Source organism: Miniopterus natalensis, chromosome 7 (genome assembly GCF_054644295.1).
Source record: "Miniopterus natalensis isolate mMinNat1 chromosome 7, mMinNat1.hap1, whole genome shotgun sequence".
Classification (NCBI taxonomy): Eukaryota; Metazoa; Chordata; class Mammalia; order Chiroptera; family Miniopteridae; genus Miniopterus; species Miniopterus natalensis.
Genome location: NC_142087.1, coordinates 16,634,232 through 16,659,998, shown reverse-complemented (window position 1 = coordinate 16,659,998; position 25,767 = coordinate 16,634,232). Strand labels below are relative to the sequence as shown.

Genomic DNA, 25,767 nt, shown 5'->3' with positions numbered 1-25,767 from the left:
CTAAGCTTTCCTACCATTTCATTTCTTAAATAGACTTTATTTTTAAAGAGCAGCTTTAGGTTCACAGCAAAATTGAGCAGAAATTATAGAGATTTCCCATATACCCCCTGCAACAGCCAGGACAGAATTTCAGAAAAATGTTCTTTCTCCTGGCTCGCAGTGGCCTTGTGGCCATTTCTCTGTCTCCTGAATAACAGAGATGTCTCAGAAGGCTGATACAAGGAAGATGAAGAGAAATGAGAGATGTTTTTGGAGAAAATGAAAAATAAAATCTCCTCCAGGCCGGTGTTGCTCAGTGGTTGAGTGTGGACCTATGAACCAGGACATCATGATTGGATTCCCCATCAGGGCTCATGCCTGGGTTTTGGGCTTGATCCCCCGAGGGGGGCATGCAGAAGGCAGCCTATCAATGACTTATCTTTGATGTTTCGTTGATGTTTTGATTTCTCTCCCCCTCTCCCTTTCTCTCTGTAATAAATAAAAACATATTTAAAAATAAAATAAAATCTCCTGCTATATATAGAACATGGGACCAAATGGAAACCTAATACCTTAGTTTCAACCTCTCCCAGAAATGAAATCTTAAACCGTCTGGAATTACCTGGGCAGCACTAGTGAGGTAGTTTTCCCATAGACCCCTAGGGGAAGGTGACCTTGCCTGAAAAATCCCCTTTGCCAGTAGCTTCCTCCTCCCCTCCCACCCCTTTCTGCCTATAAAAGTTACTGTTTTGCACAGCCCCTCAGAGCTCTTTTGTATCTGCTAGACGGGGTGCTACTCCAATAGTTGAATAAAGTCAATTATAACTGCAAAGGTACTCAGCTGAATCGTTTTTATTTTTTTTTTTACTATGTCTATTGATTTCAGAGAGAGGGAGGGAGAGGGAGAGAGAGAAACATCAATGATGAGAGTCATTGATTGGCTGCCTCCTGCACGCCCCCTACTGGTGATTGAGCCCAACCCGGCATGGGCCCTGACCGGGAACCCAACCTCCATCTCCTGGATCATAGATCAATCCCCAACCGCTGAGCCACACGGTGGGGCATTAATTTATTTTTAACATCCAGATCCTAGATAACAGGCCAGAGAACCAAGCTTCGGCCTGTGTGAGGCTTCTGTCCTCCAGAAACTGGATGGGAATTTGCCGCTAATTTTGAGGACCTGGACTAGAGGAAATCCACTAGGCAGCTTCCAAAGTGGGAGAGTGCTTTGCTTCTCTGTTTCTCCTGCCAGGAAAGTGGGGATGCCCACAGGGATGCGCGGGTGGCAAGAAGCCACACTTAGATGGCGCTCATGGAAGGTAGTGTGCATGCCACACAGCGTAAGCCCAGGTAATTTACCTCGGTCTGGGAGGGGAAAAATACAAGCCTAAGCGCAGAAAAGCCTCGCAGCCTGCACACTGTTGCCAGCCAAGGGAGCCAACCGGAAATGCCTTCTCGGCAGACACTCCCCACCCCCAGGAGGGCGGGGTGCAGAAACCTTCCGCAGAAGCTGCCGCAGAGATTTCTGGGAAGTGTAGTCTTTCCAGCGAATGAGCGGAAGGAACATTCAGCACCCTCGTATCACCGCCTTTTTTATCTTAAAAATTAATTTTAGACAGAGAGGAAGGACCAGAGAGAAACTGATTTGTTGTTCCACGGTTTTATGCGTGGGTATCTTAAAAAAAGAGACAGGTAGCCTGGCACTGCAATAGGCATTATCCAGATAAATTAACCTGGTGTCCCAGGAGCTGCTCCCCGGCGTCCAATGGGAGGCGGAGCCCACAGGGATTCTGGGAACTGTAGTCCAGGCGTAGCTGACCAGTGGCGGGCTGGGCGGGCCCGAACTGCTGGCACAGGTGAGCAGGGCCGCGGAAGTCCTTGACCGTGCTGGAAGGAGGGGCGGGCGGCCCGGCGTAGGATTGGGGACCTGGGTAGAGCGGGACTGGGGGAGGATTGCAGCGGAGGGGCCACGAGTTCGGGAAGTTTCTTTGGGGGAGAGGAGGGCGTGGCCCAAGGCGCGCGTTTGGGGGCGGGGAGACGGAGCGAGACTGTGCCAGCGGGGAACCCCCGCGCAGCCGGGCGGCACGCGGGCCTTTCTTCTCCGGCTGAGGCGAGTGACCTGGGACTCCTTGATTTCTCTTCTGAAGGAGGTGGCATTATTGTGGGCCATGCAGTTGACGAGTAGGGAGGCGGCTGCGGGCGGGCATCCCCCGGGTTTATTTGGGCTGCGGGCTCGAGTTCAGCCAGGGCCAGATGGACGGGTGTCCCCTGTGGTGGGGCTGGGGCGCGGATCCGTCTTTCTAGCAGGGGAACCCCTACCTGGGTCCTGCGTGTTGGAATGGTTGTGGGGACCTTGGATTGATCGTGAATATCAAGTATTGGGTTTTTTGGGTTGGTTTGTTTCGGTGGGGCTGAGTAAAGCCTCCTCTCCTAAGTTGTAATACAATTGTTTACCCAAAGGGAAAGAAACAAATTAGGGATGCTGTGGTTGGACATAGATAAGTCAACTTACGATATCATTCGAGAAATTGAGAGCAATTGTCCGTATCTTACAAATCTTTGCAAAACCAGAAATGCAGCTCTAGAAGCAGTTCGAAGCAGCCCACCTATTGTTACCTTCCCCAACTCCTAAGACTGAAGGAAAAAAAGGGAGATGAGGGGTTTTTTTGAAAGCACAAAGTGCTTCTCTAGCTCCAAGGCTCCCTTCCTAAGGACATATACAACTCTTAATTGTCTTGGCTTTGACACTTGGTAGCTCTGTGATCTTAGGACAAGTTAACAGACCTCTCCTGCCTTAGTTTCCTCCCTGTGAGATGGCAAGGATAGCAGTGTCTACTTCTTGGCTGTGTTGTGAAGATGTGTAGAACTCTGTGCTTAGTAGGGTAGCTGTTTCATGAATGTTAGCTATAAATACGAGCATTAGTGGGAGGAAGAGGGCTGTAGCTATCAGCTTAGGCTAAGTTGTATTGCAGTAACAGATGACTCCCAAATCTTAGTGACCCCCAAACAATCTAACCTTAAACCCAGTCTCATCCTTCCTCTTTTGTAGGTCAGCTTGAGCTCAGCACAATGACCTTTTACGATAGAATGAAAGCTTCTTGGGAACATGCTGCTCTCAGAACATGAGAGATGGTAGAATCATGCAATGCTTAGGAGCGGCATGCCCCTCACATTTCATTGTCCAAGGCAAGACCTGATGTCACGGGCAGGGAAGTACAATCCTTTTAGAGAGAAGCAAATAATTGAGAACAGTGGTCAGATCTACCACAGAGGACTGTTTTATTCTAATCACTAGGAGGAGCAAAACCACTGAGGTGCATTTCTTTTTCTTTTCTTTTTTTTAAAATATATCTTTATTGATTTCAGAGAGTGGAAGGGAGAGGGAGAGAGAGATAGAAACATCAGTGATGAGAGAGTCATTGATTGGCTGCAGCCCGCAACCCGGGCATGTGCCCTGACTGGGAATCGAACCCGGATCACCTGGATCCTAGGTCGATGCTCAACCGCTGAGCCACGCCCGCCTCGGCTGAGGCGCATTTCTTACAAGAAGCTGGAATTCTAGTAGAGAGAGTCATATAAATAGAAAAATTGGAAGATGGTGTGATTAAGGTGGGATGCCCAGATTGGACAGAAGAGTGAGTGACCATCTCTGCCTATAGTGTTAGGGGATGAATCAAAGCTTCTGAGGGGAACCCTGGCTAGTTTCAGGAGGGAACTTGGCAACAGTGGGGCTGTAGTCATTGGGCTGAGATTCTGGACAGGGTGTCTGATGTGCTTCTGAAGGTGGTATAGTTCCTAACAGCACCTGCCCCCTTTGGGACCACATGGGTGGAGGACTTCAGATTGGGCCCATCAGGAGACATGAATGCACACCACTGATAAGGCCTGGCATACATGTGCAGAAAAGAAAGGTGTGGGGGGTATTTTTACAGAGTCACTGTGATTTTTGGAGTTCTACTTAAAGAAAGAAGGACTTAGTTTAGACACCCCCCCCCCCCACTCCTCAGAGTACAGGGACATGGGGATCCAACACGGCTGGGACCGTGGGCCAGGGGAGTCAGGAGCTGAGTTCTGAGTGCCCCAATTGGTCTGGAAGGAGACATTCTGAGACTTCCACAGGCATTATGCTGCGTTGTCTCTGACTTGGGCTCCAAGTGTCAGAGATTGATATAGGACGTGGGGTTTGGATCTGAGGTGTGGGGGTGGGAGGGAATTGTAAGTTTTGTCACATAAGGGAGAGTGGCAGGGGACAGACTTGAGAGCTGGAAAGAAACGAGGTAAAAAAATCCAAGGAACCCTCTGTGAACTGAGACTCCTTATTTGTTGAATGAGGAGGAGAGAGGACAGGATCCCTGCTGAGGAGGCACGGGCTTAGGGCCTACATTAAAGTTCCTGGCAATGTCCAATTTCTTCCCCATTCCACAGGTCCTGGCATCGTGGAAACAATGGGCGTTTACAAGGTTTGGAGAAGTCACCCCAGGCAGCAGAAATCAATCTTGTGATGAAATAACTTCTACCTGGACTTCTGGTAGGATTTCAAGGCAAACACAGGTCTGACTCTGGGGCCATGACATTGCCTGCTCCTTCTGCCTGGGGAGAGATTTTGCCTTTGGAGAACAGGGCAGATATGGAGACTGTGAAGAAATTGACTCAAAATCGTAAGGCAAAAGGTGAGAGATGTTGAGAGTCTGGAGAGCTGAAGCGGGGGAGCAAGGCTCCAGGTTTAGCTGAGCATGCTCTAGGGACCACGGCTGAGTCCAGGGCCCACTTCCTGCATCACAAGGCTTAGAGGAGCTGCTCTGGGAGCATTGTGGGAGGCCTGCTTTCTCACAGCTTCTTTTTCTTTCCCTAGGTTTGCCTTCTAATGATACTGACTGGCTCCAAGAAAATGAGGGACAGCCCAAAATACTGGTGAGTTTGGGTTACATTTTTTTTCTTTTTGAAATGCTGGCTCGTTTTCCAGAGCATAGGTGTACTGTGTATTCTCTTTCTTGGGAAGGGAAAGGAGGGCAACATTCTCGCCAGTGTCAGGCACTGTGTTAGTCACTTTATAATGATTCCTGCACTTGGGTGTTTGATTTTCCTTTCTTTTATTTCCAAGATTAATAGTTAGAGTCCAGGAAACTTTAAAACATAAGAGATATGTAAAAAAATTTTTTTTTCAATCCTCACCCAAGATATGTTTTTCATTGTTTTAGAGAAAGGAAGGGAGAGTGAGAGAGAGAAACATTGATGTGAGAGAGGAACATCGATCGGTTGCCTCTTGTACTGCTCTGGACTGGGGACCAAACCCGCAACCTAGGTATGTTCCCTGACTGGGAATCGAGCCCACCACCTTTTGGTATATGGAACAATGTGCCAACCCACTGAGCCACCCAGGCAGAGCGACATAAGAGATGTTTTTGAAAAACTGAGATTATTAGAAATTATAAATGTACATTAAATTTCACTTCACATCGCACTACCTAATGATACTTTCTTTTGCACTGGACATCTTTTACTTCTTTTACTATTGAAATTTTTGAACATACATAGAAATAGAGAGCGTAGTAATAATGGGGCCTCAGGTATCATCATCCAGCTTCAACAGTCATCCACAGTGGCCAGTCATGCTTAATTTCTATCCTTCCCATGTCTCTCACTGGATTATTATTATTATTTTTTAATCCTCACCTGAGGGAATTTTTTCCATTGCTTTTTCAGAGAGAGTGGAAGAGGGAGAGAGAGAGAAACATCGATGTGAGAAGGACATCGATTGGTTACCTCCTGACTGTACCCCAGCTGGGCCAGGGATTGAGCCTGCAATCAAGGTACATGCCCTTGGCCAGAATTGAACCTGGGACCTTTCAGTCTGCGGGCCAGTGCTCTAACCAGTGAGCCAAATCGGCTAGGGCCACAAAGTTCCTTTTAAATGGGAGTTTTCCAGCCCATCCTGAACTCTTCCATCTCAAAATTCCTCTGTAATGAATCCTCAAGGCCACTTTCCTGAGCGCTGCTTTAGATTTCAAATTGATTCACAAATCATTTCTCCAGTGAAGTCATAAGTGTCCAAGGGCCAGGAATGTGTTCTATGCCTCAGATATGCTACCCTCAGATTTTAACACAAAGCCATGGTAATGACCAGAAGAATTTGATATGGAGAACTGTGTACCCTGAAAAGAATTAGACCAACTCTTACACAGCAAGACTCTCCAGGAGGGCCATTAGATATACTCCTCACACTGGGAAAATTGATGGTGACTTGCTGTTCATGAATTGATTGCTTGTTTATAGGTACCAGTTACATTCGGGGATGTCGCTATGGTTTTTACAGACGCAGAATGGAAGCTACTGAGCTCTGGGCAGAGGGCCCTGTTCAAAGATGTGATGCTGGAGGATTACAGGACTCTGCTCTCATTGGGTGAGGCTGTGTTCTTTCCTTCATTAATTCAGGAGAGATTTATTGACTACCTACTGTGTGCCAGAAAATGTTCTAGACACTTAGAATACATTAGTAAGTGAAATAGTAATCCCTGCCCATGGGGGCTTATTTTTTCTAGTGTGTGGAGACAGACAACAAACAGCTTCATATACAGGGATATTGTGATATGGTCTGTTAGGAGGGGATAAGCACTGCCTAGTAAAAAATAGTACTAAAATGAAGCAAGATAAAGGAGTATTGAGTGTGACAAGATGGCTGGCTGAATTTTGAAATCAGGTATTTGAAATCAGTGAGGAGGTAACATTTGACCCAAGACATAATGTGGTGAGGGACGTAGACCTCTGGCTCTCTAGGGTAAGAGCATTTCAGGTGGAGACTTGTTGGTGCTAAGACCTTAAGGAAGGGATGTGCCTGCTGGGTATCCAGAATTACAAGGAGGCCCGTGAGACTGGAAGCGCAGTTTGCAAGGGGGAGAGCAGTGAGAAATGCCTTCTGTGGCAAAAGTTAAAATGAAATGTCAGAGTTTGTATGGCTTTTGAGTTTTATAAGCCAGATTTTTTTCTTTTAATTAAACGCATACATTAATTCTTTAAATCTAGGTTGATAAATACTGTTTTAGGGGTTCGCCACTTTGTCTGTAAAGGGCCAGATTGTAACTATTTTAGGTTTTGTGGGCGATACGGTCTCTAACCACTCTCAGCTCTGCCCGTGTAGTGCTAAAGTAGCCACAGATGCTGTGTAAATGAGTGAGTATGACTGAGTTCCAATAAGACTTTATTTGTGGACACCGAATTTGGAATTTCATGTAATTTTTATATATCATGAACTATTATTCTTTTGACTTGTATCCAACTCTTTAAAAATTTAAAAACCATTCTTAGGTTGCAGCCTATACAAAAACAGAGGGCAAGATTAGCTCCTACACTGTGGTTTTTCCCACCCCTTGTTCTAGATCAGTTCTGTGCAGTAGAAATATAACGTGAGCCACATGGATAACTTTAAATTTCCTAGTAACCACCTATAAAAAAGTAGACATAAATGGGTGAAGTTAATAATCTTATTTAACCTAATATATCAAAGCATTATTTCAATGTGTGATCATATAAAAATTAATTAGGTATTTTACTTCTTTTTGTACTAAGTATTCAAAATCTGGTGTGTATTTTATGCTTAGAGCACGTCTCAGTTCAGACTAGCCACATTTCAAGTGCTCAGTAAATGTGTATGGCTAGTGGCTACCATACTGGAAATGCAGTTCTGGACTTTTCCATATTTCTAGATAAAGCATGTAGAGAGAGTCACATTTTGGGAAACAAACTAGTTTCAGGCAAGAGTTTCTTTAGGAGTTTCCTTCAAATGGCATGGCTGTTTCCATGTTATCAGTTAATCAGATTTTCTTTGTTCCATTTTCATGTTCTTTGCTATGTTTTGATCTGATTCCATCTAGTTTGTGCTCCATCTAATTAAGTTGGATCCATCCATTTAAGTCTGGTTCTGTGTTTTGATTTGGCCTTAGCCAGTCAACCTAACTAGATTTTATTTTTATTTTCCTCCGGTCATATTATTCTCTTTCTCTGTGTTAATACGTTGAATGAGTTTAGAGAAAAATGTTTAAATGACCTGGTTCAAATTACTCTTGATATGGAAAGCCTGGATTTCCTGAAATCATTTCCTTTGCCTTGCTCGACACCACAATATTCTGCAGTTCTCTAGCCTCTTATGTCTCTCTGTTTGGTTTTTTCTCTCTTTTCTTTGGACTAGTGTCATATGCTCTTTTTTGTTTTGTTTTGTTTTGTTTATATTCAAACCCTTAAACAATTTGTGAACTTGAATGATTTTGCTGATCACATATTATGATGTACCCATTTTCTCTGTCACTGTCTCACCTGTGCTTTTCTGTTTGGTTATAAGACAGCACAAGTTTATTCTCAAACTTATAAAAAATTGAGATCATACTATTTTCTCTCTTCAACCCATCTCTTTTTTCTAATTCTTCACCTATCCATGTTTCAATGTCTCTTCTTCAAGGGTACTGTTAGAAATAAATAGGTCAATTTCTCCTGAAGTAATATTTAAAACTTTCAGAGGAGAGATGTTTCAGTTATCATAGGCTAGGTAATGCTGCAATAACAACCCCAAACTTTGGCAAACGTTCATTTCTTACTTACATTACCTCTTGTCTACAGGTCAGATGGGGTTCAGCTCTACTGGGATTCTGGAGTCCAGGCAAAAGAACCAGCCTCTGTCTGTGTCATGGGATTCTTAAAGAAGTGGAGGGGAAAGCAATGATGGAACCACATTGTGGCTCTTAAAATGTGTTTGAAAGTAGCACTAACTTTTCACGAACCTCCACTGGCCAAAGCAAATCCCATAGCCAAGTCTGATGTCATTGTGATGAAATTGGTTTGGGCACAAGGTGCCAGAATCTTGAAGTCATGGATCATGTCTTGTCCAGTGCAGAATCCACAATATTTAGTAGGGAACCCAGCACTTAGAAATTTCTACTAAGTGTTTGTGGGTGGGCAACCTGAAATACAGATTTATTTCATATGCAGCAATCTCTTTAACCCCTGTTTCATATACATATTCCTATGTTCGGAAGCCCTCGTAATCAAGTGATTTTTGATGTGTATCAGTCTTTTTTGGGAAACAGATTATGTTGTACGTATATTATTAATAACTGGTGTCGTAGGAAGACACTCTTTGTCCTACAATGAGGTGGAACAGCCCAGCAGCCCACTTAGGGCTTCTCTGACTGAACACTTTCTCCAGCAGAATCAAAGCCAGAAATAGACTCCTGTTCCTTTTGCCTTCTGGCCTTCTCCCATCAGCCACTCCTCAGCCACATAGGCTTCCAATCTTCTCAGACTTCCATGACTTCCATACAGGGGTTTCTGGGCCAGGGCATCAGGAGCAGAAGTTTTCTTCTCAGAGCCCCTAAGGAGAAGGTCAAGAGAGAGAAGGTGGCTTCAGATCCTTGTTTGTGAGGACAGAGGAGAGAGAAACCTCAGGCTCATTCCCCAGCCCACCCCAAGGACAGTCAGCAAGTCCTAGAGAAGGCAGCCCAGTGGTAGAAATAGAGCCCAGCTCAGTGCACAGGGTAAGCCCTGTGCAAGCAGACAAAGGAGTGAAGGAATTAGAAACCCTGAGATCTGGAGCAGTCAGCTGTAATGAGCATGAACTAGATTGTAGCCTGAAGTCAAACTTGATTGCAAGCCAGGGGACCCTCTCAGAGGAGAAGCCCTATGTTTGCAAGGAGTATGGGGGAGGCTTTAAAGAAACCTTATCAGACACCATTGGACGCACACAATGGAGAAGCTTTATGTGTGTGGTGAGTGTGGCTGAGGCTTTAGCCTGATGATAATCCTTGTTCATCACTAGAGGACACACTCCGGAGAGAAGCCGTATGTGTGCAAGGAGTGTGGGTGAGGCTTTAGCCAGAAGTCCAACCTGAACAGACACACAGAAACACATTTGAAAGGGAAGCCTTATTTGTGCAGGAAGTGTGGGCGGAGCTTTAGAAATAATTCAGTCCTCATTAGACATCAGTGGACTCACTCTGGTGGTCACTAAGCTGTAAAAATCTTAGTGTAAATAAATTTTGCAATATTGGAGGTGTGTCTGATTAATAAAATTGTGAAAACACTTCAGATTTTCTGCTGAACATGTTAGTACAGGAATTATCTGGGGGTTGAAAATCTGGAAGAGATGATGCAGGGAAACAGAAAAATTAGGAGAAAGAGAAGGCTTGAAGGACAGCATTGAGACTGGGATAAATTTGGGAAGTCAGAAGTTTTGCCGTTGTCCAGACAAAATTTGCAGGATAGCTGTGGCAGTGGTAAAGTGGACTGAAAGAGAGGACAGACGCTGTAGGGCTTGTTTTCAAAGTAATTGGTGATTGCCTGGATGTAGAAGATGGAGAATTTAAAAGGATTCCCACAAATACAGCTTTCCAACAGTAGAAACATTTGCAAAAGGTAAAAAGTTCTCATCACTCCCAGAAAGCCAACATCATCTTATCTGTGCTTATTATAAGAATAGTTCCAGATCTAGAGGGTGGGCTGGACTGCCTATCTTTCCCCATCCAATTCCTGCATTGTGGTGACCTATGTGGTAGAATATGCTTGTGTGTATGTGGAATGGTGCCACTTATTTATTTATTGTCTCCGCTCCAAATTCACCTCTTGTTGCCTGATCTGTGAAAATGGATCTGGATCCTTTAAATACTTTTCCTTTGCCAGCTGGCATGACCTTTATCAGTAGTGGGCTCTGGAGCAACATAGCAGGAGGAAAGGGACTTCTTTCCTGGTTCAGGTGGGTCTTCTCACTGGGTTCCTAGAGCGTGCCCTTTTTCCCCCACTCCTCGACCAGCACAGTTTTTCTATACTAAATGCCTGCAGGACACAGCTTCCTCCACTGATTGGCTATCCTGTGTTTTCTTCAGCTCTCCACTCAGGCAGTGGTTGTTCAGGCAGGAGCCCAAACAGCACAGGTCACTGCTCCTGCACCCTCTTCATCTCCATGGGCATACAATGTGGGGCCCCACTGGACTGGCTTTCTGGCAAGCAGAGCACCTGACTTTCATCTTGCGCAGACGCCCAGACCCTTCAGCCTGGTTGCTGTTCCCCAGACACTCTCTTCAGCTCCACGTGCATGCACACCAGGGTCCCAGCAGCTACCCTTAGCTGCCCTAGCCCAAGCTGTGCGTAGCAGTACACTAGGCAGCTTTTCAATCTCCATTTCTGACAGCACCTATAGCAGTGCTCTGAGTGTCTGGTCACCTGCCCATCAGCCTCAGCTCTCTTGTGCCTCATAGGTTTGTTTGCAGCCCTTAAGATGCAGATATCATGTGGTCCAGGTTTTATATCAACATCAAGGTCTTGGTTTTCTGTCCACATTCCAACTCCCTCTGTATACCTGCCTACCACCTTTGACTGGCCTGCATTCCAGAGGGTTATTCCTACTAGCCAGCCCTGGCCTGTATAACGCCCCACCCCATCCTCAACTTCTCCACTATCAAGTGGGCTGCAACTATGCCTCCAGTGAGGGCTGATCCCCAGCCGTGGGGAGGGAACCCTCCTTTCATGTTTATCCTTCCTTAGGATCTCTCCCTCAGCTGAGAGCTTTCTTTCAGTATTTATAGTTACTCTCCTATCATTGTATAATAATTCTTTATTTTAAATTTTGCATTTAAGTTACTGTGTGGCTTTTGTCTCTTCAGTGGACCCACATTGACACAGATGTGAATCGTGTATAGTTTTTATATGAAGGCAAAGACATGAACTTTTGACGGCATTTATTCTGTGAACCGTAAGCCAAAGAAACAATGCTAGTCAAAGTTATTCTAATGCTAGCTGTGGCTGTGGCCCTGAACCCAGACACAAAATCTAATGGTCTGGACCTGGGGATAGCAAATTATAGCCTGAAGGCCGGATCTTGCCTGTCACCTGTTGTTTTGTAAGGCTTGGGAGCTAAGAGTGGTTTTTACATTTTAAATGGTTGGAAATAATCAAAAGAAGAATAATATTTTGTAACACACATCCATGCCCATAAATAAAGCTTTATTGTAACAGCCACACATTTGTTATATATTGTCTATAGCTGCTTTCATGCTACAATGATTGAGTAATTGCATCAGACATCATATGGCCCATAAACCCTAAAATGCCATCTGACCCTTAACAGAAAAAGTTTGCTGATCTTTGATCTAGACCAGCAATTTTCAACCAGTGGGCTGCAAGAATTTTTAAAACATGCAATACCTGGCTGTTTAGTCAAGGGCACTGGCCTCTTTTCCCCTAGATTGTCAAATAAGAAAATAACAGCCAACACAACAGTAGCCATCCAGTGTGCAGGAATCAAAATTATACCTATTTTTTGTCAGATTGGCAAAAAATATAATGCATTTTTTGGTGTGCTGCAGAATTTTAGTAATTAGTTTATGTGTGCCATAAGATGAAAAGGTTGAAAATCACTGACCTAGACTAAACCTTGGGAACACTTTACCAAAGGCCAAATGAATAGCCTACTTAATCCCATGCTCTGGAATTCATGACCTCTTCTTTTCTTATTTGTAGAATGACAAGCTGATTCTAAAATTTATACGAAATTGCAAGGGATCTGGAATGCCTAAACAATCTTGTAAGAGAAAAACAAATTAAGAAGACTCAAATTTTCTGATTTCAAGACTTACTACAAAGCAATGGCACTTACATGAGTATAGACATACAGGTCAATGGAGTAGAATTGAGAAGTCAGAAATAAAACCAAGTGTCTATGGTCAACTGATTTTCCACAAGGGTGCCAAGACCATTCAAAGGGGAAAGCATTTTTTCAACCAATGGTGCTGGGGCAACTGGGTATTTACCTGCAAAAGAATAAAGTTTAATCCTTATATCATATATAAAATTAACTAAAATGTATCAAAGATTTAAATGTAAGAAACTAAAACTGTAAAACTCTTGGAAGAAGAAAACATAGGACCATATCTTTATGATCTTGGATTTGGCAAAGGATTCTTATCTATGCCACCAAGAGTGTGAGCAAAGAAGAAAAAAAGATAAATTGGATGTCATCAAAATTAAAAACTGTGCAAGACACTATCAAAAAAGTAAAACGACAACCCTTAGAATGAGAGAAAATGTAAGTCATATATCTATCTGATATGGGACTTGTGTCTGGAATACATAAAGAACTCATACAACTCAATAAGAAAAGACAAATGACCCAAGGATGGTATACAGATGGGCAGTAAGTACATAAAAAGATGCTCAGTGTCATTAGTTATCAGGGAAATGCAAATCAAAACCATAGTGAGATCAATACCAGTTCACACACTGTAGGATGGTCAATCCAAGTCACATAATAACAAGTGTTGGTGAAGAAGTGGAGAAATCAGAACCCTCATAGGCTACTGCTAGCATTGGAAAACGGCACAGCCACTTTGGAAAACAGTGTGGCAGGGCTTTTGTATCTGCCAACCTCCTGTTTTTGAACTAAATGAAGGGGTTCTGGCCTGGGAAGACCCATGTGTTCCTTCAGTTGGATGGGGAGTGAGGACAGTGACTCTGGCGATCTTGAGAGTAGGAGGGGATGTTGACCAGGGAGCACCACTGTGGCAGATCAGAGGAGCAGGAACCGGAGCCTGGGCTGAGTCTGAAAACGGCCCGATCTAGGCAGTGGCTTCAGAAGGGCTGGAAGTGGAAGATGGAGGGCCCAGAGGAACCTGCAGACAGTGGGCAGTTGCTGCCCCCTGTTTACATCTACAGTCCCGAATATGTCAGCATGTGTGATTCCCTGGCCAAAGTCCCCAAACGGGCCAGTATGGTACATTCTTTGATTGAAGCATATGCACTGCATGAGCAAATGAGAATAGTTAAGCCCAAAGTGGCCTCCATGGAGGAAATGGCCACCTTCCACACCGATGCCTATCTGCAGCATCTCCAGAAGGTCAGCCAAGAAGGAGATGATGATCATCCAGACTCCATAGAATACGGCCTAGGTTATGACTGTCCAGCTACTGAAGGGATATTTGATTACGCAGCAGCTGTGGGAGGGGCCACAATCACAGCTGCCCAGTGCCTGGTTGATGGAATGTGCAAAGTAGCGATTAACTGGTCTGGAGGGTGGCATCATGCAAAGAAAGATGAAGCATCTGGTTTTTGTTATCTCAATGATGTTGTCCTGGGAATATTGCGATTGCGACGGAAATTTGACCGTATTCTCTATGTGGATTTGGATCTGCACCATGGAGATGGTGTAGAAGATGCCTTCAGTTTCACCTCCAAAGTCATGACGGTGTCCCTGCACAAATTCTCCCCGGGATTTTTCCCAGGAACAGGTGATGTGTCTGATGTTGGCCTAGGGAAGGGACGGTACTACAGTGTGAATGTACCCATTCAAGATGGCATACAGGATGAGAGGTATTACCGCATCTGTGAAAGTGTACTGAAGGAGGTATACATGGCCTTTAATCCCAAAGCAGTGGTCTTACAGCTGGGAGCTGATACAATAGCTGGGGATCCCATGTGCTCCTTTAACATGACTCCAGTGGGAATTGGCAGATGTCTTAAGTACATCCTTCAGTGGCAATTGGCAACGCTCATTTTGGGGGGAGGAGGCTATAACCTTGCCAACACAGCTCGATGCTGGACATACTTGACTGGGGTCATCCTAGGGAAAACTCTGTCCTCTGAGATCCCAGATCATGAGTTTTTCACAGAATATGGTCCTGATTATGTGCTGGAAATCACACCAAGCTGCCGGCCAGACCGCAATGAGCCCCACCAAGTCCAGCAAATCCTCAACTACATCAAAGGGAATTTGAAGCATGTGGTCTAGTTGACAAAAAGAAATCAGGTTTCCAGAGCCAAAGGGCAGTGTCTGTAATGAAGGCAGCGTGTTTATTCAAGCAGTGTATGGAATTTGTGATTGCAGGGGAAATTTGGAAGAAATTACTTCCTGAAAATTTCCAAGGGGCACCAAGTGGCACCAAGTGCAGCTGGCCGCGTGCAGTGAACGGGCAAGCACCTGGAGACTCAACTAGGCCTAGACAGTGGGAAATGTCTGGCCCGTGGGCCATATGTGGCCTGTGAAATCATTTGGTCTGGCCCTGCCAAGCCTCACCCAAGAGAAGCATTGTTCCAGCCATCACATTAGGGGTGAGTTAATTAAATGTTTGATCAAATATAGTAGGCTGATAATTTTGTATGGCACGTGAGTGATGTTATAAATACCCAAATGGCCCTTGGCAGAAAAATGGTTCCCCTCCCGTAGCCTAGAGGAAGAGTGAGATTTCCAACATTTAAAGTGTTTATTTTTTTAAAAAACCCACAAATGCCATTTTTAGTCTTTGAAAATTATTTTTAAGCAAATTGGGGAGAGGCATTTTATTTTCTTAAAGGAAACAGATGGAAGCTGGAAGAAAGTATGGATGTTTAGTCATCAGTTTGTGGGGTAGAGGAGAACTGAGAGGTAGGGTTTGGGCTCAGGACCATCCAGGTGGTGCCTTGTTGAAGGGGAATGATAATAGATTGGGAGGTGGGAAGAATTCCACCTCTGTTGTTTTTAGGATTATTGTTCTATTTTGTTTTTAATAAAATCTTTGAAAACCTAAAAAAAAAAAAAGTCTCGCAGTTCCTCAAACAATTAAAGAATTACCGTATGACCCAGCAAATGCACTCCTAGGTATATACACAAGAGAAATGAGAGCATATGTCAACATGAAAACTTGCACACAAATGTTTAATGCAGCATTATTCATAATACCCAAAGGGTGGGAACAACCAAATGTCTATCAACTGATGAATGGATAAAAGTGGTATATCCATGCAATGAAATATTATTCAGCCATAAAAAAGAAATGAAATACTGGTATGTGCCACAACATGGATGAACTTCGAAAACATGCTAAGTAAAAGAAGGCTGTTACCAAAGACCACATATTAATTTCTTTGTAAGAAGTATCCAGAATGCCCTTCAATCAGGTCTTTGTTCACATGCACTCCTCAGAGAGCATTCCCTGACTAGCCAAATTTACAACTCATCACTCTCAATCCCCCTACCTTACTTTACTTTCTATACCTATTCATTTGGTTTACTGTCTTTCTCACTAGAACATAAATTCCTTCAGGGACTTCATATCTCAGTAGCAGCGCATGGCCTTAGTAGGTACTAAATAAATAATTTTAAAATGCATGCATGAGTGATGTTAGGATGCAGGGTAACTTGGGAGCAGCTGAGGAACCAGATGGTACTATGCTCCTGTTCTTGCCACCTTGAGCAAGATTATTTATCTCTGAGCCTCCATCTCTTCATCCACAGGTTGACAAAAATGGGACAACAGAACATACATTTTAGGGTGGCATGGGAAAAAAATTACAAAGCCCCAAGATGGCAGCTTTCCTTGAGGAACAACAAGGAGACTAGTATGGCTAGAGGATGTTGGAGGTGAGGTTGGAGAGGGGTGCAGGGCTGGATTTTATTCCACGTGTGCTGGGAAGCTGCTGGGAAGCTACTGGGAAGTGGAGAGCAGGGCTATGACACCATCTGATACAGTCCACTGCACCACAGAATGACCCCTCTGCTTCTGTGGGAGCCCGAGAGGAAGCAGAGAGACGAGTTAGGGGCCCGCTCGGTGATCCAGGACAGGGGACGGTGGCTAGGAGCAGCGTGGTAGTCGTGGGGCAGGCGACAGCAGTCAGATTTGAGACATTTTGAGGGTGAGGTCCATAGGATTTGCTGATTGAGATGGAAGAGAGAGGGACCAAGGTTGGTACCAAGTTTGTCGTTTTGGTTTTTAACCCCAGAAACTTCTGAGATGGGGAACGCTGGTAAGAAGTGGTTTTGGGAAGAAGCGTCACTAGAATCAAGAATTTCGTTTTCATCGTTAAATTTAGTACTGGGCCTATTAGACATTCACGTCAGGCAGGCGGCTGGCTGTTAAAGTCAAGAGTTAAACAAGGAGCCCAGGGTTAAAGGAATAGGAAAAGCCGGCGCGTGTGGAGCGTTCAAAAAGTCACGGGATTGGGTCATTCGAGTATTTATTCAGCCTCGTTTCGTGCTTAGCGGTGTCCGGGCGCTACAGCAATGGACAGCACAACCATCCACACTGCGGGAACTTACGTTCTAATGGGGATGACAAAGTAACGGAGACACGCAGCATGTTCGCTGCTCCTGTGAAAGAGCGCGGGAAGGCTGCGGCTTTAAACGGGACGGCCGCGGACGTCCTCTGGAGGTGAGGGCGCGAGCCGTGCTCAGACCCGGACAACCAGCGTCCCAGGCAGAGGCGACAGCAAATGTGCAGGCGCCGGGGCAGGGCGCGTCGGGCAAGGTCGTGTAGAAGCCGGGACGGCGGCTGTACCCGGGAGGGCCTGGGTAGAGCTGCTGGGAGCTGGGCGCCCGGAGTCGGCGGGCCCGGAAGGCGGTGAGCAAGGGCAGCTCCGCGAGGACAGCCTGGGCGTGGTTGCGCCCGAGGCCCCGCCCACTGCGGACGCACAGCTTCCGGTCCCGGACAAAACTCAAACGCGGGGGCTCTGGGACCGGAAGTAGTTTCTACACGACTCCATTTTGCCCGCGTCTGCGTTTCCGGTTGTGGCGGCGGGAAGCGGCTACTGGAGGGCGGTTAGGCCTCCGCGCAGGCGAATCCGGCGGGAATCGGAGCCATCAGAACCGCCAACATGGTGAGGCGGCGCAGGCCGGCGGCGCGGGCGCTTCCGAGTCCGTTGTGGGTGGGGGGCGCGACCGATTGGGGAGGAGGCGGTGGTTGGCCGCTCATGGCGATGAAGGCCCGGGCCGCGGCCCCTCTGTCCGGGCGCGAAACGCCGGGACCTTGGGCGGTCTGCGGGTTGGGGGAGGGGAGAGCGGGGCCAGCGGGACCGAGGCTGGGCTGCTCGGTGGGCGCCAGGCGGGAGCCGCGGATCTCCGTGCCGCCCTACCACAGTACTTGGGGTCTCGCAGGCACTGAGTAAACTTTTGCGGAAGAAATGTGTGTTTGGGTTTCGAGAGCAGGCGCTAGAGCCGCAGGAGGACTAGGGAGACCCGGTGAGGCTTGTGAGAAAGATTTGGGGCAAGAGGTGGGAGGGCTTATGGCCGAAACTGGACTGTGCTTGGGTCTAGGAGATGGGGAGGAGGGGACGGAGGGCGAAGAAGAGTGTTCGGAGGAAGAGTTGAACTCATTTTTTGGCATATATGCATGTTTGAGTACGCCTGCCTCTTAATGCGCGGGGGCTGCACAGTGAAAGGTTACCTTTCTCCACCGAGTTCACTTTCTAGTCGGGGACACGGGTGATAGAATTCAGTATTAAGTAAAAGTAACGGCGCAGAGGGAGGCGGGGTAAGAATGCTTTCAGGAGTAGATGGTGATTCCTGAGCCGAGTATAGATCGTTCCAGCGAAAATGGGAGAGGGGATAGTATAGATCCGCGGATATAAGTGCAGAGCATAGAAAGTTCCTGGAGAGGGAAAGAGGAAGAGGTGGGAGATGAGATGGGATGAGATGGGAGGAATTGGCAGTAGCCTGGTTACTAAAGGCCTTAGGTGCCACTTGATCTTGCTGGTGATGAGGCAGGCCATTGAAGGATTTTAACCAGCAAAATGACATGAAGTGTACCGGGGTTCAGGCTGATGAGGTTCTAATACAGCTTCCTGGCTTTGAGAGGGCAAACTCCTTTTCCTCTCACAGCTTCAGTGGCCTCATCTGTAAAATAGCAAAAATAATCGAGCTGATTTTGAGAATTAAATGATATATATAGTGCTTATTACAGTGCCTGGTATACAGTGAACACGAAGTAAGGGATGACTATTGCTGGGTGGACCAAAAAACGTTTCTATAAAGATTGAGGTCTGTGGGGCTAAAAGCTGTGTGATTACAAGGCAGTTAAAAGGGTTATTTAAGGGAGACTGAACCACATAACCAGGGCCTCCAGGGTGGAATTCAAGGTTCTAATGAACACATTTTAGGTTCAGAAGCCTGTCCTTGTCCCAGCTCACAGAGATGAACAGCATAAACAGGCCTGGCACATAGAAGGCACTTGATGAGTTAGGACTGGCCAGTTGGAATGATGGGAGGGGGATACACAGATCAACTGTCAGTTCATTTATTTTTAGAGAAATATAACTGCCAAGGGCACCCGACAATTCACATTGTGATGTCTATAGCCTATTTTAGCAAAGACACATTGCAAGCCAAGCTAGAAAGTAGAAAAGTTTGGTGGGTTAATTAAGAAGTATAGCAAGTTATATATTCTTAAAGACCGTTATGTGTTCAAACTGATCAGTACCCTGGCTTCCAGAAAGTTGCCCTCCCAAAAGTAGTCTTGAAGGCACACTAACAAATTGGGACATTCCACTCTCACCTCCAAGCTGATCAGCTCCTTTCTGATAAGCTTCTGGTTGATTGGATTTTTAGTGCCAGTCCCATTCCAGCTCTTTTTTTCTTTTCTTTTTTAAAAATATATCTTTATTGATATAAGAGAGAGGAAGGAAGAGGGAGAGAGAGAGATAGAAACATCAATGATGACAGAGTCATTGATCGGCTACCTCCTGCACTCCCCCGACTGGGGATCGAGCCCGCAACCTGGCATGTTCCCTGACCAGGAATCGAACCATGATCTCCAGGATCCGATGCCTATGCTCAACCGCTGAACCATGCCCAGCAGGGCATACAGCTCTTCTTTTCTCAGTGTTTTTAATGGAATGTGGGTGTTCTACAGCACTGGAGCCAGGTGGCTAATCTCATGTATGGATGGATTGGATTAATTTGGAGACATCCTACCCAACCTAAACAAAGGAGTTGTAATGTGAGATGATTTGAGGAAAAGGGGAAAAACAGTAGTGGGCAGAGGTCAGGGCTGAACACAGGATAGCATGGGAGAATTCCTGGGGAAGGACTGTGGCTATACTGAGAAAGTTGGACACATAGAAAAGAAGGTCGCAGTGGAAGTTTTTAAGAAGGACTAAGGGATATGTGGTTCCTCTCTGGCTGGGTAGCTCAGTTGGTTACAGTGTCCTGATATGCTGAGGTTTCGGGTTCAATCTCTGGTCAGGGCACACACAAGAAGCAACCAGTGAATGCATAAATAGGTGGAACAACAAATCGATGTTTCTCTTCTTCCCTCCCTCCTCCTCTTTCTCTAAAATCAATAAATAAAGAGAAAGTGATATGTGGTTCCAAAAGAGTTGAGTCTCATCCCTGCTGATTTTCTCCTTGCAGACTGTGGGCAAGAGCAGCAAGATGCTGCAGCACATCGACTACAGGATGAGGTGCATCCTGCAAGATGGTCGTATCTTCATTGGCACCTTCAAGGCTTTCGACAAGCATATGAATTTGATCCTATGTGATTGTGATGAATTCAGGAAGATCAAGTGAGGAGTGGGCTGTGGGGAGGGATTTGGATGAGGGAGATAGTTGGCTGGGTGGGCTAAGTGATAGGTGGTGATGTAGCTAGCTGATCCTGTTGGTTGCTCTTCTGTTTTAGAGGGCAGATTTAAATGGAGACATCGGACACTAAGAAATCTTTTTAGCCCAGCAATCCTTGCTCTGTAGTTCTAGCACATTACTAGTTGTAAGGAGGGCTGCTAGGCTTTTTGTTTCTCTTCCTTTCTCTTGCCCCTGGGTATTGGGGTAAAGGGCTCTCATGTTCTCCCCACAGGTGTATGAGGGGGGAGAGCTTGATTTTCTGGCCTCATTGCCTATTTGTAAAGCTGTAGCCTAAAGGGCTCTCCTAATACAGCCTGGTCTGAAACTGCTTTAAGAAGCCTCTGACCCTCTTCAGGGTAAGTGCTCAGCTCCTCCTGTGGGTTTGGGGCCAGTGATTTTTGTTGCATATATAGAAACAATTGGAGATGTTCTCTAGTTTCCTACAGTTTCCTAAGTTATTGGATAACTCCCTTATGTTAAGACTCAAAGTTCTAAAGTTTCTGGCCTAAAATATGTGGTCTAGCTTTTTGTCCTATTTTTACATTCAAGGCTTCTTGAGGCCCAAAGAGGTTATGTTATTTACATGGTCATCCAGCTCTCTTCTGTCACTTGCAGTGTCCATGTTACATTGTCAGCAGCTGTTAAATCCCTTTGAGGCTATTTTTTTTGTGTGGCATGAGGTTAAGAAGTGTTGGACAAAAAATGTGGTAGGAGTGGCTGAGTGCCAGGTATATATAGTAGAGAAGGGCCAGCAGATCAGTGTAGAACTATTCCAGATGGTTCTCTTCTGTTTTTCAAATGATACAAACCTTATTCTGATGATTTAAAAATGTTTATTAGAAAATATTTTTTTAAAAATACAGAAAAATATATGAGAAAAAATTAAAATGCCCAGAAAGGTTTTTTTAAGATTGTGAAAGGGCAGAATATACTTTTACTTAAAAATATGAAAATACAGATAAGCCTAAAATGAAAAATGTCCACCCTGTTAATATAAAATAGCATTAAAGTAAAATCTTGAAGTTGATTTTTACATTGGCCAGGTATTTTTTCTTTATTTTTAGCACACTGGCTCTGGGTTTTTCTCCCCTCCCTTTCTGTGGTTCTTTCCAAAGACTATCTTCCTCTTTTGTTCACCCTTTTCTGGTTGTGGCTGTTGGGAGATAGCTGTTTTTGTGCTTTGAAGACAGGTGTAGTTCCTGTGTAGTTAACTCTTTTTCTTTATGATTTCTATTTCTGGTTTGAGGTGAGGGACAGAATGATAGACTTGTGGGGTTGAATTGTTACTACTAGGATCCCACTTGTAAGTGGGGTGAGTGGGATTCAGTTGACTTGAGGAATTGTTTTGGCTGCCTTCTGACACTGGCAAGACCCTAAGCTGAAGGGAGGTAACGGAGTGATAGGTAGCAGAGAAGATTGACTGAGAAAGGACAGCTTGATGGTTGCTACAGAGTAACATTGAGCCAGGGCTGGTTTTTCTTAACTGTTGTCCTATCTCTTGGTCTGGAAAACAACCACCAGGGGTTACAGATTCAGCCTGTGCAGACTATCTAGGGAGCTGTCTTAGGGAAAGTTGGTGTACTGTTTGTCAGGAGATAGAGTGTAAAACGAATCCCGGAGGCCCTAGGTAGGTGAAAATGAACTTTACCCTCTTTCTAATGCTTGCTTTTTTGTTTCTCTCCTAAACCGGTCTTTAGGCCAAAGAACTCAAAACAAGCAGAGAGAGAAGAGAAGCGAGTCCTTGGTCTGGTGCTGCTTCGAGGGGAGAACCTGGTCTCCATGACAGTAGAGGGACCCCCTCCCAAAGATGTAAGTCAGAGCAGAGTGCCAGGGTATCCACCGTGTGTCAAGCATTTCGGTATTTTATTTAACCCTTGTGGCCATCTTTGAGGCAAATTCCTCCTCCTTCAGAGATAAGATGGTTTCAGGAGCTTGCATAGGTGTCACAGCAGTGAGTGGTGGCAGTGGTGTTTGATCCTGGTCGTTCATGGTTCTGTGAATACCGACCCACATTTTGAAATAGGGCAGGCGCCTGAGTATTAGCACACAACATGCATTGCTACTTCATTCTGCCTTTCACTTAACGTGAATATTTATCTACTTTATGTATGTAAGTCATGTTAATGAAATGACTAAAAGGTATTCTCAAGTCAATACAGAGTAGTTTATCCTAGTCATTTCCTTATTTTGGGGCTTCGATTAAAGCCTTTTCCAGTTTAAATATCTGCGAGGGATGTTACCGTATTTTTTGGTTCATAGCTTATGTACGTATTCATAACTCTTGGTATCTATTTCCAGTAGAATTTACTACTATAATGTAGTCTATTGTAAATTTTCATGACCATAACCAGTTTTGTCCTAACTCCATCACTTGCAGATGAGGAAACACTCCCACAATTGTGGGATTACTTACCCACTGTCACCCACCAGGTGAGAATCAGCTGGGACTGCACCTCATGTTTCTTTGATGCCATATTAAGTGCTCTTGTCTACTGCATCCTCTGAATGGAGCCCTGGTCCTTTTTTGGTTTAATTTTTATAGGAACACATGTAGGTGGTTGTGTTGTGGCATGTTTCTCTAGACTTACCCTTAAGCTCGTCTAGCCTGCTGCAAGGGTGACAGTTAGGCATCTAATCTTAGGTGGAAGAGTGATGGTGTTACCACATGTGGGTGGACAGTGTCTATAATATGTTTTGATGTCCTCCCTATAAGTCTGAGGGGCTTCCGTGGCAGTGGCATTCCAAAGTGATTCTCTAGTATTTTAGCATGTTTCTTTATTTTTCAGACTGGCATTGCCCGAGTGCCACTTGCTGGAGCTGCTGGAGGCCCAGGGATTGGGAGGGCTGCTGGCAGAGGAATCCCAGCTGGTGTTCCCATGCCCCAGGCCCCTGCAGGACTTGCTGGGCCAGTTCGTGGGGTTGGTGGACCATCACAACAGGTGAGGAGTTGGGGAAGGGCACCAGTGTCTGGTGGTTAAAGTAAAGGATGGAGGGGGAGGGTCTTCTGTTTGGGAAGAGTCCAGAGTGACCAGCCTATGAGCATCAGGCTATCAGTTTCATGGTGCTTTGTGTATGTGCTCCTAGAATCAAGGGAAAAGGAAAACTTGTTATTGTAAATTATGTTGATGGTACTAGTAAAGAGATAGATGAAAGGTATATTAGCCAACTGTATTGGAGCAAAATATTTCTATGATGACATTTGAAATATAGGGTGTCCCCCAGAAACATATACACACTTTAACAGCTGATAACTCAATTTTGAAAAAGAGCTGTATGTTAATAAACACTGACTTTATAATTATTCAAAGTGTGTAGGGGACACCCTATATACTCTTATTTTGGGGGGATACCCTGTATACTCTCTTATAACTGTTACTAGTCATTTGAAAATGCAGGTGCCTTCTCTAATTTGTGTTGGGTATCCTTAACTCAGGCCTGAAAGGTGGGGATTGGGCATTCAGGCTTGATCTCTGGAAGTTGGTTTTGAATAGGAAGTCTGATGCCGTGAGTTGTAGTTTAGGGGATTTGGTGTCTGCTGTTTCTTTACCAAGTTGGGGAGGAGAGTGGGATGCTGCATTGCACTGGACTATTCTGCCTAATTCTCTTCCTGTATCCTTTTAGGTGATGACCCCACAAGCAAGAGGCACTGTTGCAGCTGCTGCAGCTGCTGCCACAGCCAGTATTGCAGGGGCCCCAACTCAGTACCCACCCGGCCGTGGGGGTCCTCCCCCACCTATGGGCCGAGGGGCACCCCCTCCAGGTGAGAAGTCCATAAGGAGAGCATTGCTAATTGATAAAGGATGCCTGAGCTGGATTTATGATGAGACGTAAATCAGACTGAAACTGATGATGAGTTTTTATAATTAAGCAGGATTACTCTGAGATCCAGCCTGGCTGACTGACCGTGGAACAAGAGCCAGTGGGAGTCCCACGTCTTTGGCTCAAGTCCCAGTTCGCTAGGAGATGCTGAGAGGGTGGAATGGCCATCTGTCTCAGATCTTGGACAGCTTTGTATTTTTTCTGCTACCTTTTGACAGACACTGAGCTATCTTTTGGGGACTTTTCTCTTGCAGGCATGATGGGCCCACCTCCTGGTATGAGGCCTCCCATGGGTCCCCCAATGGGGATCCCCCCTGGACGAGGAACTCCAATGGGCATGCCCCCTCCAGGGATGCGCCCCCCTCCGCCAGGAATGCGAGGTAAGTGCTCACAGCAGTGACTTTGACTTCCTTCCCTAGAGCCATATTGGGATGGGAAGTGGAGGGAAGATGAGATTTTGACCATACCTCTGGGCTTTCAGTCCTTAATCCTAGGGAAGTGAACCCTTAGAGGACAACTTAGTCCAGAAAGGAAAGGGAACAGCGTTTATTAAATTGATCTGACTCCCTCTGCACCTAGGGTACTTCTCAGTGTCCAAGGCAGTATTCTTGGGACACTGAAATAATGCCTTCTGAGGGTCCCCAGTAAAGGTCATGGAATTGTCTATGCTCTTCGGTTTGATAGTGTTTAGTAATTAAGAAAGGGCTCTGGGCTTTGCTGTATACTACTTAGTATATATATCTTTTTAACTCTAGTTTGGGATAAGTCCTCATTTTATATATAAGGAAACAGGCCCAGAGAAATTTCAGTGTCCAGACTCCCAGACCGATGTTCTTTTCACCAAGCCATAGTGGTTTTTAAGCTTACCCACAGCCACATTAGGCGACTCCTGTGTCTAGTACAGGTTTTCTGCTTTTGGTTTTTATAAGTATAGGAACCTAACCAGCCCCAGACAAGTCACCAGTCAGCACATACATTCCTCCAATAGATTGATAACTGCAGGGTGTGGGAAGCTGGGGCAGGGATGGGGATTGGAGTTGCAGATCAGGCACTGACTAAACTCCTTACTCTTACTTCAGGCCTTCTTTGATCCTTGGCCACAGAGTTACAGAAGTAGCTCCACAGAGACGTGGTCCCGGTTCACCAGGGCCACACTACCACAGACCGGTTTGTTTGTTATGCTGTTGTACATGGAGTCTCACCAGATTGTCTGGTTTCCCTTACAGGGCCCCCTCCCCCAGGAATGCACCCACCAAGGCCCTAGACTCATCTTGGCCCTCCTCAGCTCCCTGCCTGTTTCCTGAAAGCCTGTACATAGTCCTTTTATTTCCTTGTGGCCTGTGAAACAAATTTATAATAAACTCTTACTAGGATATTGTAAATGCACCTGGTAAGTTTCTGTTCATTTTCAGAAAAATCTTTGATAATATCGGGTGCTTAATTGAGTCAAGAAGGAGTGCCTTGGAAAACTTAGCCCTGATTTTAGCTGCTTCCCTTATGCAATATTTTTCTACACATTTGCAGAGATGCACAACCTCATTCCAAGAGAATTATAGAATTGAACTACAACAGGACATTTTAACCTATCAAACTGGCAAAGATCAGTTTATTGAAATAAACAGTCATACACT

General features: G+C 45.3%; 3 protein-coding genes and 1 pseudogene across 4 annotated transcripts; all 4 read left to right on the top strand.

Annotated features, from left to right (window-relative positions):
- Positions 1–4,507: 4,507 nt before the first annotated feature.
- On the top strand, positions 4,508–12,684 carry LOC107539350 (zinc finger protein 343). The gene is made up of 4 exons (XM_016215813.2): positions 4,508–4,649; positions 4,832–4,890; positions 6,253–6,379; positions 12,478–12,684. Exons 1-4 carry the CDS (start codon positions 4,547–4,549, stop codon positions 12,480–12,482), a joined length of 294 nt encoding a protein of 97 aa, XP_016071299.1. The 5' UTR covers positions 4,508–4,546; the 3' UTR covers positions 12,483–12,684.
- Positions 6,806–10,289, top strand: LOC148092701 (zinc finger protein 343-like; annotated as a pseudogene).
- A 117-nt stretch (positions 12,685–12,801) lies between the features above and the next one.
- LOC107539349 (histone deacetylase 8) lies at positions 12,802–14,814 on the top strand. Its single transcript, XM_087818833.1, has one exon. The coding sequence runs from the start codon at positions 13,493–13,495 to the stop codon at positions 14,738–14,740; it is 1,248 nt and encodes a 415-aa protein (XP_087674959.1). The 5' UTR covers positions 12,802–13,492; the 3' UTR covers positions 14,741–14,814.
- A 2,657-nt stretch (positions 14,815–17,471) lies between these two features.
- On the top strand, positions 17,472–25,518 carry SNRPB (small nuclear ribonucleoprotein polypeptides B and B1). Of its 2 annotated transcripts, none has more exons than XM_016215815.2 (7): positions 17,472–17,580; positions 20,111–20,262; positions 22,015–22,126; positions 23,104–23,256; positions 23,939–24,077; positions 24,391–24,516; positions 25,363–25,518. In XM_016215815.2, the coding sequence occupies exons 1-7, from the start codon at positions 17,578–17,580 to the stop codon at positions 25,398–25,400; spliced, it is 723 nt and encodes a 240-aa protein (XP_016071301.1). In that variant the 5' UTR covers positions 17,472–17,577; the 3' UTR covers positions 25,401–25,518. The 2 variants fall into 2 exon arrangements, with proteins under 2 accessions (XP_016071301.1, XP_016071302.1); XM_016215816.2 differs by having other exon boundaries at positions 25,216–25,518.
- Positions 25,519–25,767: the final 249 nt, after the last annotated feature.

What these genes read in the sequence shown, in the direction of transcription:
- LOC107539350 (XM_016215813.2), top strand. Translation starts at nt 4,547, where the DNA reads ATGACATTGCCTGCTCCTTCTGCCTGGGGAGAGATTTTGCCTTTGGAG. An exon ending in TCAAAATCGTAAGGCAAAAG is followed by an intron (nt 4,650 to 4,831) that starts GTGAGAGATGTT and finishes TTCTTTCCCTAG; the next exon opens with GTTTGCCTTCTAATGATACT. An exon ending in AGGGACAGCCCAAAATACTG is followed by an intron (nt 4,891 to 6,252) that starts GTGAGTTTGGGT and finishes GCTTGTTTATAG; the next exon opens with GTACCAGTTACATTCGGGGA.
- LOC107539349 (XM_087818833.1), top strand. Translation starts at nt 13,493, where the DNA reads ATGTTGACCAGGGAGCACCACTGTGGCAGATCAGAGGAGCAGGAACCG.
- SNRPB (XM_016215815.2), top strand. An exon ending in GATGAATTCAGGAAGATCAA is followed by an intron (nt 20,263 to 22,014) that starts GTGAGGAGTGGG and finishes ACCGGTCTTTAG; the next exon opens with GCCAAAGAACTCAAAACAAG. An exon ending in AGGGACCCCCTCCCAAAGAT is followed by an intron (nt 22,127 to 23,103) that starts GTAAGTCAGAGC and finishes TTTATTTTTCAG; the next exon opens with ACTGGCATTGCCCGAGTGCC.